Here is a 14505-nt window from a genome sequence, read left to right as displayed (position 1 = left end):
AAACATTATCAAACGGGCCCTTAGAAAGCACTAAGCATGTGAGACTGTTAAAGAGGGGAACGAGGTCAAATTGGTCAATGGATGGATTTGAATTTATGAATGATCACTGACCGGTTCAGGTTTGCCCTTAAATGGTGCAATATGTCCTAGGTGAATCAACCCAATAAATTTTTTTTTTTTAAATAATATATTTTCCTTTTGGCATGGTTTGTGTTATGGATTGGTAAGGCCCAAGAAATTTTATGTAAAATTTTTTAAGTTTCAACCCACACAGAGTCTGCCACCTGACAGAAGAAAACTCTGATAATTCATTAATTCTAAAAGGGAGACGGATAGGCATGTTAACACATTACTTAAGAATAAAGTATGCTAACGCGATAATAACCGTAGGATTTAGTTAATTGAATTCCAACCATTAGATCTGCATCTAATTTTATTGGAAATGACACCTGACTGGTAAAACCTGAGGCAAACTATACTTATTTGTGTTGGAAAATTAAAATACATACTCTGAAAAAAGTACTCTCTCCTGTAACGTCACTTTCAGCCACAGTCAAATTTAATTTGGAGAGTGGCCTCAGCGCTTAGGCTTTCCTCTCGACTTCTGCAGGGATCATTGCTGGTGGCAGCTGGGAAGAGAGGAAAGAGGAAAAGAAGAATGAAGGTTTAACTTGGTGAGTGCTCGCAATGCTTAGGGCTTCTTCTCTCGACGTCTGCAGGGATCATCTCTGGTCGCAGCTGGGAGACCCATCTTCTTCCTGCAGCAACTTCTGGGACAACGACCGCTATTGGCCTCCCGGAGCTCAACGTATCTGTGTAACAACGCTGCAATGTATCTTCTTTCTTATGATTTTCTTGGAATTTCAGTTCTATCGCCATTCCCCATTTGTCGGTGTCACTGGCAGAACTAACAATCCCTTCTGAATATTTGATTAAAAGTTTCTCTGCATCTCATGATTAAATTAAGTTCGACTAGATAGATAGATAGATACTTAGGTGGTGAAGAGATTTTCTTATCGGTGTGGTTGTGTGTGTGTGAGAGAGAGATCATAGATATACTCTGCACTTCTTCTTCAAAAGTTATAGACCTTCAATGGTGATTTGAAGAAGATGGTGCAAATATGTTTATGATCTCTCTATCTCTCTCTCTCTCACCCCATTGAAGCAGCACACTTTTCAATCTCCCTCCTCCTTCTTCTCTCTCTCTCTCTCTCTTCCCCTTTACTGTTATTGGGGAGTGCCGATTTGCTTGGGTGAGGGATGCCTGAACTGCAATTTCTCCCTCTGTTTCTGAGATAGTTTATCCTCTTCTCTATTGTCTTCGATTTCTTTAGTTTTCGGTTGTGATACATGCAAGTGCTTGAAAGTTCTGATGGATGACAGCAATTCTGAATATTGTCTTATATTTTTTCCAGTTTATCCTCTTCTCTGTTGTCTTAGACTTTGAATAACTCTTTGTGACAATAAGTGAGTTCAGGGCGAAATTTATTTGACACTTAAGCTCTATTTCAACACTTCTTCTGTCAGATGTGGTGATCATATAAGAGTTTGGCTCTAGTGTGTTCATGTGTTTGTGAAAACTATGTTGTGAATGCAGATTCTGTTAAGACAGTATTTGATGCGGCCATAAAAGTGGTGCTCCAGCCACTCAAGCAAAAGAAAAAAAGAATAAGAAGGCTCAGAAGAGCTGCTCCATTTTGTAATATGTATGTCTGGAACAACAAGCTTGTATTCCTTGCTGGATTTGAAATGAATGGCTTGTTTATCAAGCAGGTTGTCAGTTTCGGCATTGTATGCTAGTTGGTTTGAAAGCATTTTGTCCCAAGTAAATGGAAGGAGAGAGACCTAGGGCCCATTTGATAACGTAACCAGAAATGTGTTTCTGTGTTTTCTTGTTCTCAGAAATAAAGAAACAACATAAATACCGTTTGGTAAAAGTGTTCTGTTCCACTTGTTTCTTAGAGCATAAACTTGAAATTTATAACAATTTATGCTCCAAGAAACATGAATGACGAAACAAATTTTACTTGTTTCGCTCGTTTCTCGAAACAAAATTGGGGTACAAACAATCGATCGACCATGGGGTACAAACAATCGATCGACTACGGACCCTTCTTCATCTCGTTGGTGGAACACCTTTCATCGTCACCTCTTCATCACCGTCGCTGCTCGGTGCGGCTACGAGGAGCTCTTGAAGACTGCTACCGCTCAGACAAGAAACATTCGTCTCTCTCTCTTTGGCCTTACTTCAACCTCATGGAATAGATGGAATTTGGGCCATTCCCGATCGGGGACCTTCCCATTGCCGCCATCGATCTGAATTGTAACAGATTGGGATGGACTGGGGAATTGCAGGGAGGGCGGAGGTGGGAGCAAGGGGGAGGAGTTGGGGAGCCCTTTGCTTATGAAACTAAACCTAGTTCAGAGGATGGATTCTTCGTCTTCGGCGCCAATGGGGATCTCAAACTCAGTTCACAAAATGGGTTCTCGATCTTTAGATCTGACGGCCTTACGGCTGACTCCGCCATGGCATCCGAGCCTTCCGCAGCCCCTCTGGCCAAGCTTTAGCACAGCCCGTTGCAGGCCCTCATAGCCAGCAACCCCCTTACCCGTTTCACTTTCTCTCTCTACTCTCTCTCTCTCTAGGGTTTATTTCATGTACAAAGTTCACACGCGTCTCTGCAAATCGAAACTCGAAAGGCAAAGGAACTACAAGTGGAGAATCTGTACCAGTACAATCCAAAGTTATCCGGCAAAGGAAGCGACGGAATCCGGAAATTTCAAGAGTATAAGAGGGTAAGATTTGCATCAGGAAATAGCCAGAGAGAGAGAGAGAGAGAGAGAGAGAGAGAGAGAGAGAGAGAGAGAGAGAGGGAGGATATGGTGTGGTGGGGGTCGCCGCAGATTTACGGCGGACGGGAGAGTTGAGGTGAACGCTGGGTCGGAGGTGAGAGCGAGAGAGGGAGGAGATGCAGACTGCTTGTGAGCCTTATGGGTCAAGAACCTCATGGTTCCAGAAACAAGAATTATCAAACACCTCTCTTACCTGTTTCTGTTTCCAGAAACAACAATTTCTGTTTCTGCCGTTTCTTGGAACAAAAACGACAGAAACGTTATCAAGCGGGTCCCTAGTACTGTGTTTAAATGAATAGCCCCAGGGGATCCTGGAATGACATTGTATATTATCTATTTTTCGAAGATGTTGTTGATGGAAAAGCATTGCATCAGACTTGGTTCATGTGTGTAGCTGTGGATGGAAAGGCATTGAATCAGTTTTGGTTCTAATTGTGCCCAATTCTCAAACCCCTCTTATGAATTGGTCATGAATGTACTGCACTTAATCTTAATTTTTTGACTGTGTCCTGTTCTCGTCCTAGGTTATTGTGAATTGATTATGAATACACTTAAATTTGGGTAATTTTTATTCATTTTAGTTGGTAACATAGCAGAAAACCAATGGAACTAACCTGCAGATTTTAATTAAATTCTATGGAGGTTGTTCCCATGTCATGTTCCATATTTTTTTAACCTTCGGTAACTTATCCAGGTTGTGTCCCCATAAACAAAAAGAAGAAGATGCCCCTTAATGTGAATGGGTGTTTACCGAATTTAGATTAAAGGTTGTCACTGCCACTGCATTCTTGGTATGGTGTTGGTGCAAGAACTATTGCCCACGGAGGATGAAATTTAGCGATGAGTTCTTTATTTTCTTTGGCATTTATTGCTTTGAGCCACAAATAAAAGCGTGTACCATTGGCAACGGGGTGTGGGCAAAATAAACTTGATGAAACCTTATTGAAGTTTACAGGAAGGTTATAAACCTCATTGAAGTTTACAAGTTACTTGATGAAAATAAATGGATCAAAATCCTCTGTTTTTTTCATCCCTGTTTTTCCTTGTTTTGTTATCTGCAGAACACGACACGTGGACAACAGAGGATCCAACGGTCAAGGTTGGGTGAGGATTATTACATCCAGTGCGTTGTTCTTAAAGTTGTCCACGTGTCGTGTTCTGCAGGTAGCAAAACAAGGAAAAACAGGAATAAGAAAAATAGAGGATTATTTTCCAAAATAAAGAGGCATTCTTCTTCTCCTTGATACATGTAACACCTTGACAGAACAAGCTTTTTTCCAGATACACACGTTAAAACAAACATTTACAATGGCAGGACAAGAGGTTAGTAACTGGTTGTTGTCAACATGTGTTGGCTGGAAATAATGGTAAAAATATCAGAATATCTTCCATTAATTAATCAAGAAATGTCAAAATGACTAAAAAAATAAAAATAAATTGGGCATAGAGACTCAATTCTGTCCCTGAAAAGAATACTACAGATTCCTATATCATGGGAAGAAAAGACAGACCAATGAGTCCTCTTATTGAGATTTTCCTAGCCTTTCCTAAGCTAGTCGTTGTTGTTGATGCTTGATACAGGTGGAAACCCTATCGCCGGTCTCCGACAAAAGGAATTTGTAGGGTGCAATATATGAAATCGGCTGAATAGCACCAATCTCAGTTTTTTTTTTGTGTAGAAGAGAGAAGGGTTGTTGAGTTTCAGAGAATCATCGGTCTAATTTGAGAAAATTCTTAAATCTCATAGAGGGGCAACCACCCTTAGAAACATTCCATCTCTCTGAACGAGCCTCGAACTAATGTGTTTTCAATCTCAGCTCCAAGAATCATGTTGGCGACCCTCATAATAAAAAAAGATAAAATTCAAGAAAACACATTCCTGTATTTGTATGCCGTTTCAGCACAGACAGTTTCTTCACTTCGCTGTAAAAGATAATTCCCATAACTGTTAGCGAGTAACCAAGCATTCCAATCACTGAAATAGGATTTCTAAAGATTAGAATAGAAACCACCACAGTCACAGCTCCTTTTGCATTTCCAAGGACCTGGAAGAGTAGAAAAGTTCTTTAACCTCAAGCAGGATTAAAAAGTTCTTTAACATCGGCTGCCAATCGCCAAAATGGCTGTCCAAATTTAACTGTAAATGGGTTCACACAAATCGCTGATGTGGATGGGAAAAAAAAAAGGTAAATGATGAAGAGGCCTTACCGGAATTAAAGAGGAGGCGAACGGCAACAACAAGAATCCGTGATGTTTTCTTCGAACAGCAGCAACAGAGGCAAACCACGTTGTATATGACTAGAGACAGGGGTGGAGGGGCTTCAGGGCTCCTTTGTTGCGCAGGCTTAAAGAGGAGGCAAAGAAGTTACGGAATCTGATTTTTTTTCGAACGACAGCAACAGAGAAAGCGGTGCAGGCGCTCCGGGGCTCCTCTATTGCACTAGTTGTGATGAAAAGAGAGAGAGTACAAGTCAGTGGAGGACTGGCGGTTGACATGTCAGGTCAGAGTATGTATAAAATATGAAAGGGCTGTATATGTATTGTATTATAATACATTAAATAGAAGGCAAAGATTCAACTATCATAATAATCCAATGGTCTACATTTGTTAGCATACCCAATTCTTGGGTAACTCGCTAGCATATTTGTCCTTCTCTCATTTAAAAATATTCAAGCTTTTTTGGAAGGTCAAAATTCAACTTAAAAAAGAAAAAAAAAAGCCATCCTACTTTTTTTTTTTTTTTTTTTTATGAGATCCGAACAGGCATAGCTATTTGAATTGATATTTTCAATTTTTTACTGATGACTTTAACACATATCTATTATGAACTCTTTGAAGAGTGGTTTGCCCATAAAACGGATGCAGGGGATCTCCCTCACCATCCCAATGGCAGTGTGGAGAACAATTTCATTTATATAGGCCTACATGGTCTAGATTGGAGAGAGAAAATAATAAAAAAATTCATATGAGAGGGTGATAGTATATTGGCATCGTGGAAAACGTTTCCTTCACTGTTTGATTGTCATGGAAATACTGAGAATGAAATATATTTTGCGAGGAAAATAATTTTTACAGTTTGATTACAAGGAAAATGTAAATATTTTTTAAGAAATGAAATATCTATTATAGAGGCACAAATATTTCTTTTCACTTTCTTTAATTTTTCTTTCCCTATTTCCGTTGCAACCAGACAGAACTTCACAGTATAGACATGGCTGAAAATATTACAAGAAAATGCAAATTCAATAATTGTAGATGATTCAATTAACTCTCCAAAATGCTTTACAAATTCCATGGTTATAAGGAGGATTCCAACTCACTTGTCATGTGAACTTGCACCTTTATGACATGATAGCAGTGGAAAGGCTTTTCCATTTGTAAAACCACTTGGCTACAAGTGGAGCCCACATCACTAACTCTCTTTGTGGACTGATCATTTTACCTATAAAGTTTACTACCTCTGGCTAGTGGGCCTGATTTATAGGTCATATCCCATATAGGGCATGTGTGGTTGAACTTCTGTTTATAGATTTTGGGTTAGATGTGGAAGCTGGCCCAAAGCTGTAGGTTTTCATCGTCGAGCATGAAAACTACTAAGCCACAACGAAGGGGAATCCCTTGCCTGTGGGGATTTAGATTCACGTAGAAGGGTAAAATAAGAAACATACTAAAACCCTTAGATGATATGATGAACCATCCTGCATTGTGAAGGAAAACTTTCTTCTTTTACAATTTGCAACCTCTCTATTAGTGATCACCAATGGGTCCCATGGCCGGAGACTCAAACCAAATGTAAAACTCTGTTAAAGTGTACGAAGATGGGGATATGAAACTAGACCATCCTACATAGGGGTGTCAATCCTGAGCCCGCATCGGTAGGCCCGACCCAACCCGACTGGCTTAAGGCCAGACTTGAACCGGCCCGTTTAATAAATGTGTCATGCTTAAGCCCGGCCCATTTATTAAGCGGGCGTTTACGGTGTAGAGTAGTAGCCCGTCAGGCGCCCGACCTACCCGACTCACTTAAGAAGCCTATTAGGATCGACTCATTTAGCCCGACCGACCCCCTTTAGAAAAATGCCTAAATAGTAAATACATATTCTACCACTAATACTACAAAATATGAGTAAGGAATAGATAGGACTCAATGGTAAATTCCTGTGGAAAAAAACCCTAAAGGCCTAATTGCCTAAAGAACTACTGGAACTCTGGAAGTCACAAGGACCACTTCCCTCTTCCCTCATCCCTCCAATCGCCGCATGCCGCTGGTAGCCTGTGCCCTCTTCCCTCTAGTTGTTGCTGCTAGCCGTTACCCTCTTCCCTCTAGTCGCCACTGCCCTTTTCCATCGAGTCTTCTTCATCCTCAGACTCAAGATCAAGATTCGATGATGTGGTTTTAAATCTTAATCTCTCAAGCTCTCATCTTCCTCAAATTTTCAGACTTCGGTTTCCTTTGCAAGAGGTAAGGTTTTTTTTTTTTTTTTTTCCCGTCTCAGACTCTCTCTGGTTCTGATAAAATCAAATAAGCCATTGCTGGTTTTGATATAAGGTATTTTATTTATTCATTTATTTTATTTTTTTACTGTCTCAGATTCCTCTGGTTCTGATAAAATCAAAGAAGCCATTGCTGGTTCTGATATAAGGTATTTTTTTTACTGTCTCAAACTCTCTCTGGTTTTGATAAAATCAAAAAAGCCATTGTTTGATTGAAGGGAAAGACAGCTGCCCAAAATAGGCTTTTCCTTTCATTGTAGTACGTATACCAGTGAATCAAAAATCCAATTACAGGTTTGTAATGTTCTTAGATAATTCAATTGTTAAAAATAGTGTAATTATTGTAATTTAGATTACATTTTAAAAACATGATTCCCTTGGATATGGTTTTAGAATTGTGAATGTTATCCTCCATTAGTTTTAAAGTCAATAGTTTAATACGCTTAAAAAATGATTTTAGGGTAGACACGTTTATAGCCTGTTTTGAACCCGTTTAGAATTAAATAGGCTCATAGGCTGTTTAAGGCCCATTTAAGGTAGCCCGATTAAAGCCCGACACCGACCAACCCAATTACAAACCATACCATGCCCCCCAAACCCAGGCCCGTTTAAGTAAACGAGCATTCACGGTACAAGGATTTCACATTGCCAGGCCCGGTTAAGCCCGATCGAGACCGGCCTGGCCCGAGCAATTGACGCCCCTAATCCTACATAACCATCATCAAGTGGGTTGGGTTTGGGCTTATCAAATTGTTATAGCCAAGCTCAGCCAATAGGAAGCTACCTATGGATGAAACTTGGGAGGGGCTAGCCCATGGCCAGAATGACTCGGTCCTGAATTTAGCACAAATGGTCTTCACTTTACAGGCCCAAAGTTTTTGTTAAACAATAGCCTATTTGGGCCCAAGGCCCAACCTGATAGGGCTAGGCAGGGCAAATATTTGGACTACACTTTATTATTGTAATTCTTTCAATCATTTGTCGTTTGCTTATTTGTCTATACAATACTTCAATTATTTGGTAAATACACAACTTATATTGTTTTTGGTATACTTAGAGATCGTAATGCATTGTTGTATGACTAATTTAGATACTCAATTTCCTAATGACACCTAAAATACTTAACGTCTGGAGAAATTACGTTTGGAACACCTCACATTTGATATATTAGGTTTAGAGTACCTAACATGGTCGATGGAATCTGTAAGCATTTTGGGGGTTCTGAGGGTCAAAACCATCTATTTAGGTCATGTCAGACTCCAATAGGAAAATATTTCTTTCAAGGGCTAGGTTAATTGGCTGATGGAATCAACTGGAAATTTTGACGACATACATAACAGTATAAAAGGGATTAGATATTTGAAAACCTTAATTTCAACACTAAAAGGGTTAAAAGGAGAAAATAGTAAATTTCTAGAAAACCCAATACATATTTTAGAAGTTTCTCCACGAAATTGCATGCAGGCGTCCCCTCCAAAACCTAGATCACTGTTCACTCTCTTCTTAAAATGTCTAATTTACCCTCTATTTTTCAGGGTTTTACCTTTTCATAATTTCCTTTTTCCAACACTCGAAAACTGCATACAGGCATTGGAGGGAACCCTCCCCCATATTTACATGGGACAATGCAACATAAGTTTCACTTTTTTTCCTTGGGTAGAAAGCAAAAGTTAATAATGTGGAAGGACACAGAGATACTGTTAACGCACAGTTACTATCCCTGTTCTCCATGGATAGATCTGTGAACTGACAAAGGTTAGCTGATCTCAGAGAGCATTTCTTGATGGCCGAGGTGGTTTAATTGGTACGTATTTCAACTTTTAATATCATATATGTGATGAGAGTTCTTGGTTTATGTTAATAGGAGATAAAGTTATATTTTGTTGTCTCAACTTATATAATCTCTTCCCAGTATATATCTGTTTTAAGAATTAAGATCTAGGCCTCCGTTGTTCTTTTATCTTCTCTGCTAGATTCTTAGACTTGTTTACGCAAATGGTCTTGGTTTCTTCATGCAGATAAACATTTTCTGTTGGGACCTGGAAGTAGGGGTGTCAATCGGTCCATTGGTTGGTATGGTTTTAGTTTGAGTTGAATCGGCTTTGGTGTGAAAATGGTGAAACCAAAATCAAACCAATAAGAAAATTTTGATTTGATTTAGGTTTCTTGTATGAATATGTTAGCAAATCGATTTTGTTTGTGTCAGATTACCATGCAAAATTATGCAAATAAAATTTTTTTTTTGGGTGGAATTTTTTGTTTTTTATTGGTTTGATTTCAATTTTTGGTCGTAATATCTCAAATTGAAATGACCCGAATAAAGTTTCGATTTGATCGATTTACCCGATTCAATTTGAATTTACCCAAATAAGGAATTATTTTTTTGCCCCCTTGCTTCTTACTATAGACTACTGCTTTTGGTCATTCCGTTCTTCTTCCTCATCCTCGCACTGAGGCCTTCTCATTTGGGGGAAAAAAAGTGCGACTCTACCCATTGGGTTCATCAAGTGAGAGTTAATGGGATTCATGCTATGCCATCGGGTTGGGTTCTATTCACCTAGAGTTTTGGAAGGAAGTTTGACTAAAATTCTAGGAATGGTCCACCTTATGCCATGTAAATATATGATGCGATTGTTTTGATCGTTGGATAGAGAAGATATGTCTTCGACAAGTTATATGCTAAATTTCTTATTCGATTTCAATCAAATACCTCATACTAATGTACACTCTTCCATGGCCAATCTTCATATTTTTTTTTTGAGGGGAAAAGGAATCCTTCACACATCACCTCACAAAGCCATGGACTGCATATTCTCTCTCTTCTATGAAAATCTTTCCATATGATAATTTGAAACTCACAAACCTCAATCATTATATAAAACTGCACACAGACGTTAGAGGAAATCTCCCCCTTCTTTAGAACTCTATTCTATCACTTGGCAAACTTTATATGATCAATGACTTGGCATATTGAGAGTTGTCTTAACCCTCCCAACATACAAATGAGTTCGGATAAGACCCTCGTACAAGTCTATGATGAATACATGGATTTCATTATCTCTCTCTTAATTACATTATTCTTTGAACTTTACAACAACATTAATTCTTGTATGAGGATCTAATCCGCTCTTCCTACAAACTAAAAAATTCCAATGAAGGGAAAGAAATTGAGATCTATAACTCCCAAAGCCAGACCTGCACCACCATTCTTATCCTATTATTATTATTATTATTATTATTATTAACTACCAGCAGTTACCATGCCACGTGTCGCTCCCATGATTGTTTTGTAAGGCTTGAACTATGTCGACATTCTGAAGCTAGGCATATAACATGCAGCCCTATCAGACGGTTTATTCTTCTTGTAACCATTGACAATGAGAACATAGTGTCCTCATCAGTAAAATGTTAAAACAAAATAATAATAAATAAAGGATGGGTAATTTGGTAATTAAACCAACCTATTCCTCGTTTTCCACGAACGATGTACAAGATCCTACTTCCACCAAAAAAAAAAGATATAGAAGATCTACATAGCTTTACTATTCCCAAGATAAATTCTCAAATTCTAGACTCTAGAGCAGAAGAGAAAAAGAAAATGGCGACATTTCAAGATGTGGTTTGTGCAGTGTTGAGAGTTATACTGAGGAGGAGTGTTTTCAGGTTTATTGGATTTGGGCTCTTTTTAATGGACTTGCTATCAAACTTTGTATCGGAGATTGGGTTCTCAGATCGGCAATCCACCAGCGTATTTTCCGGCAGGTACTTTCCGGCGCCGACACTGATGGGAAGACATGATAGGTAGTTAGTCATTGTTATTGGTGTAGTAAACTTTCTTGTATTGTCTATGAACTACCCATCTCGCTTGTTTTAAGCTTTTCTTCTTCTTCTTCTTCTTCTTCTTCTTAGTTTCCAGTTTATGAAGGTAGTGTTCATGGTATAGGCAGAAGCAGCTTTGCCACCATGAAGCACATTATAGAGTTAAAAAAAACCTTCTTTTTTTTTTTTACTTGATTCTATATATATAATGTCATGCGCTCTGTTCTTCTCTTGCTTCTTTTGAGTGGTGGATTGATGTTTATTCCTCAGGTGTTGATGTTGTTGGAATGGAGGAGATGAGTTTTTTTTTTTTTTTCTTTCAAATCGGGATGGATAGACCGATTTGGACTGAAGATCAATCCTGATTCTGACCGATTTGGCTCGAACTATCCCTTTTAAAAAACTAGGGTTAGAACATATTTTGACCGATTCTTACTGATTCTCAAATCTAGTTCTGATTTTGTCATGGTCATTGCTCTGTTCATGGGATTGCTGCCACGGCATCATGGTTTTAAATCAAGGTATCAGCCATGGTACCGGTCTCGGATAATATCAATATTAATCGGCTGTATCAAGCTGAATCGGATGATTTTGAATAAATTTTTTTTTGAACCACGAGAAAGGGAAACGGATCGGATTAATACGTGGATAACAGTAGAATAAATAATTTTTTATTTGAAAATTATGTTTTTAATACGTCATTTCTAGAAATGACTACCAAACTCAGTCAAAGTCTAAGATTAGTTAGAGGCATATCTTTCGCATGTGAACTTGAATGGCATAACGCTTTAAATCTGTGTTTATTTCTCTTCTTCTTTCTATGGAAAAATCCCTTATGCCCCTCTATTAATTGAGTCGTTGATTTTAAGATAGCCAGTGGCATATCTAACTTTCTCCCTTAATAATTTTAGTAGAAACTGTGTTTTTCACATTATAGAAATAGATATGTTAGGTGTTATAATGTAGAAGTTAGGTTATTATTGGTATCATAAATATGATATTTCAGCAAAAAAAGTATTACAAATATAATATAAAAGAAAAAAGAGGGTCTTAAACATGTGGTTGTTTGAAGTCCACATAACCATGAATCATTTAACAAGCTGGGATGGGTAGAAACGGAAAAAAATAAAATAATTCTTAATTATTAACTATAATAAATAATATAATAGGTAATGTGTAATATAATAAACAAAATTGTGGTAATTAGGAATCCACATAGGGCAATGTTTTTTAATAGATTTTTGTGGTAGAAAAAAAATAGAGATAATGTCTTATTTATTTATTTTTTATAAAGGTGTCTTATTTTAATAACATGCATGGATATGATGAACATCCTTGTCATTTGTAAGAAGAATTAACGAGTCATAGAATAATTGTGCACGACATTTATTTTTTGAGAAAATGATTTCTATCTAGACGTGTAGCTCTTGCACCAGTCCCCCACCCTCTGGAAATGATCTCCTCACCTCCTATAGATTGAACCCAAAGGGGGTGCTGATTGAGTCTCATACAAGCATTAGAGCTACATTGCCAGGCAGAAGACCTCTTGTCTTTTATTTGAGATGAACTCCTTTTAACGACGAGGTGATCGTCCTTGCCAACTGAGATTGGTTTGGCATAATTTTCTGGCGTGAAAGGAGCTGGCCTTAATTTTTCAGCCCAACCTATTATTTGATGGGCTTAGAATGTTAAGCCCAGTACAATCCCCACAGGCCTAAAAACACAACCTTGCACACCAGCAGGCCTTCTTCCGTATTCCATTGGCAAACCCACTTTCTTTTATGTTCCAAAATTATCTTAGCTGATCTCCTATATGTCAGCATGACAATGGGAGGATGGAATCAAAATTCTTCCTCCTGCGACAAACAAACTTTCAGATAAGAACTGAGTAAACTTGAAGCTTTGAGTGCTACTCTACGAAATCCAAATAGGGTTTTGCCTTTGTACAATTGTAATTACTTAAAAGGAGAGGGATAGGTGTGCTATCGATATCAAGTATGTTAGCGGATAGCACCAATAGGAACACATGATAAAGTATCATTCAGGAAGGATATGAAGGTCATTTTAGAAAAAAAAGAAGAGAGAGATAGACACAATGGATGCTAACATACTTGATATCGGCGGTATACCCAACCTTTTTCTTTATTTAAAATTAAGAATTTGTAACTGAATGATACAACATAACAAGCAAGCAGGAAGGTAAGAATCAAATCTTAAAAGACATGATAACTACACATAAAATTGGTCGTTTAGTGAAAACTAGCTTTGAAATGGTATCCAACAGATCTAACCAACATATATATAGTTGAACATTTTTCAAGTTTGAGCATATTTTTTCCGCATAAATTTTCTCACGATGTTAGAGTGCAATTTCTCTCACATTAGTTTTCTTTTCTCGAGCTTTGAAAATGTAGGTTCCATTTGGATATTACTTTTTAAAGAACAACCAATGTTGTTGCGTGTAGTTTCCTCTCCACACCAGTATCGTGGGGAAATCTCTCCGTTTATTTTTTATTTTTTTGTGTGAACCCAATGGTGCACGCTTTCAGAGTGTACGGCCCTTTCACAATCATTCCTATCTTCACCTCTGGCACACTCTCTTCTCATTATCCTCACAGGTTGAAATCGTCTACAATTCTATCCTCACACCCCATTTGACGAACCTGTCTTGTGCATCCCAATTGGTGGGGCATGTAGATACCAAGGCATGTGATCCCTTGCTCTTAAAGAAAAGAAAAGAAAAAAAAGTCCTAGAAACCAAAATGTAATCCATCAATCAAGGAGGAAAGATACCCTCAAAAAGAAAAATCTCATCCCCAACAAACTCTGATAGAGAATGAAAATAATTGTGAAATCGATCCTAATCATCTGTGGATAAGTCTTAATTATTTTGAATCAGAGTAGACATAAAGTATTTGACCAAAATGATAGATATGTCTTCTATCCAACAATAAACAAAGGGTTTTCTTTTCTATCCAACATCATTGGTCATGCTAAAGCTAAAAAATTATAATCAATAATATAGATTGTTTTCTTTCGCTTCTGTTTGATCAAAGATCTTTTCCTTTTGGTAAGCAGTCCTTAGGATCATTTTGAGGACTCAAATAAGTAACCATGTGGTCCATGTTATTAGAGTAAATGATCATAACTAATAGCTTTTTCTATATGAGTTTAAATAGTAGAGAAGAGGGTGGGGAATCACTAAAGCATTAAAAAAAAAAAAAAAAAAAAAAAAAGGATTGGTTATTTAGAGCCATATCAAATCAATATCTCTTGTTTAACCAAACTGCTAGTTAACATCAATATGTCTTGTTTAACCAAACTGCTAGCTTGTTAAC

General features: G+C 37.8%; 1 protein-coding gene and 1 long non-coding RNA gene across 2 annotated transcripts; one reads left to right on the top strand and one right to left on the bottom strand.

Moving 5' to 3' along the window:
• Nucleotides 1-537: 537 nt before the first annotated feature.
• LOC122088847 lies at nt 538-1855 on the top strand. The gene is made up of 2 exons (XM_042658203.1): nt 538-832; nt 1598-1855. The coding sequence occupies exons 1-2, from the start codon at nt 688-690 to the stop codon at nt 1798-1800; spliced, it is 348 nt and encodes a 115-aa protein (XP_042514137.1). The 5' UTR covers nt 538-687; the 3' UTR covers nt 1801-1855.
• A 2360-nt stretch (nt 1856-4215) lies between these two features.
• Nucleotides 4216-5310, bottom strand: LOC122088066. The gene is made up of 2 exons (XR_006142964.1): nt 5062-5310; nt 4216-4898 (listed from the first exon to the last, which is right to left on the bottom strand). It is a non-coding gene; the product is annotated as an uncharacterized LOC122088066 (long non-coding RNA).
• Nucleotides 5311-14505: the final 9195 nt, after the last annotated feature.

Source organism: Macadamia integrifolia, chromosome 9 (assembly GCF_013358625.1).
Source record: "Macadamia integrifolia cultivar HAES 741 chromosome 9, SCU_Mint_v3, whole genome shotgun sequence".
In the NCBI taxonomy this organism is placed as follows: Eukaryota; Viridiplantae; Streptophyta; class Magnoliopsida; order Proteales; family Proteaceae; genus Macadamia; species Macadamia integrifolia.
This window is presented reverse-complemented; position numbering and strand designations above follow the sequence as displayed.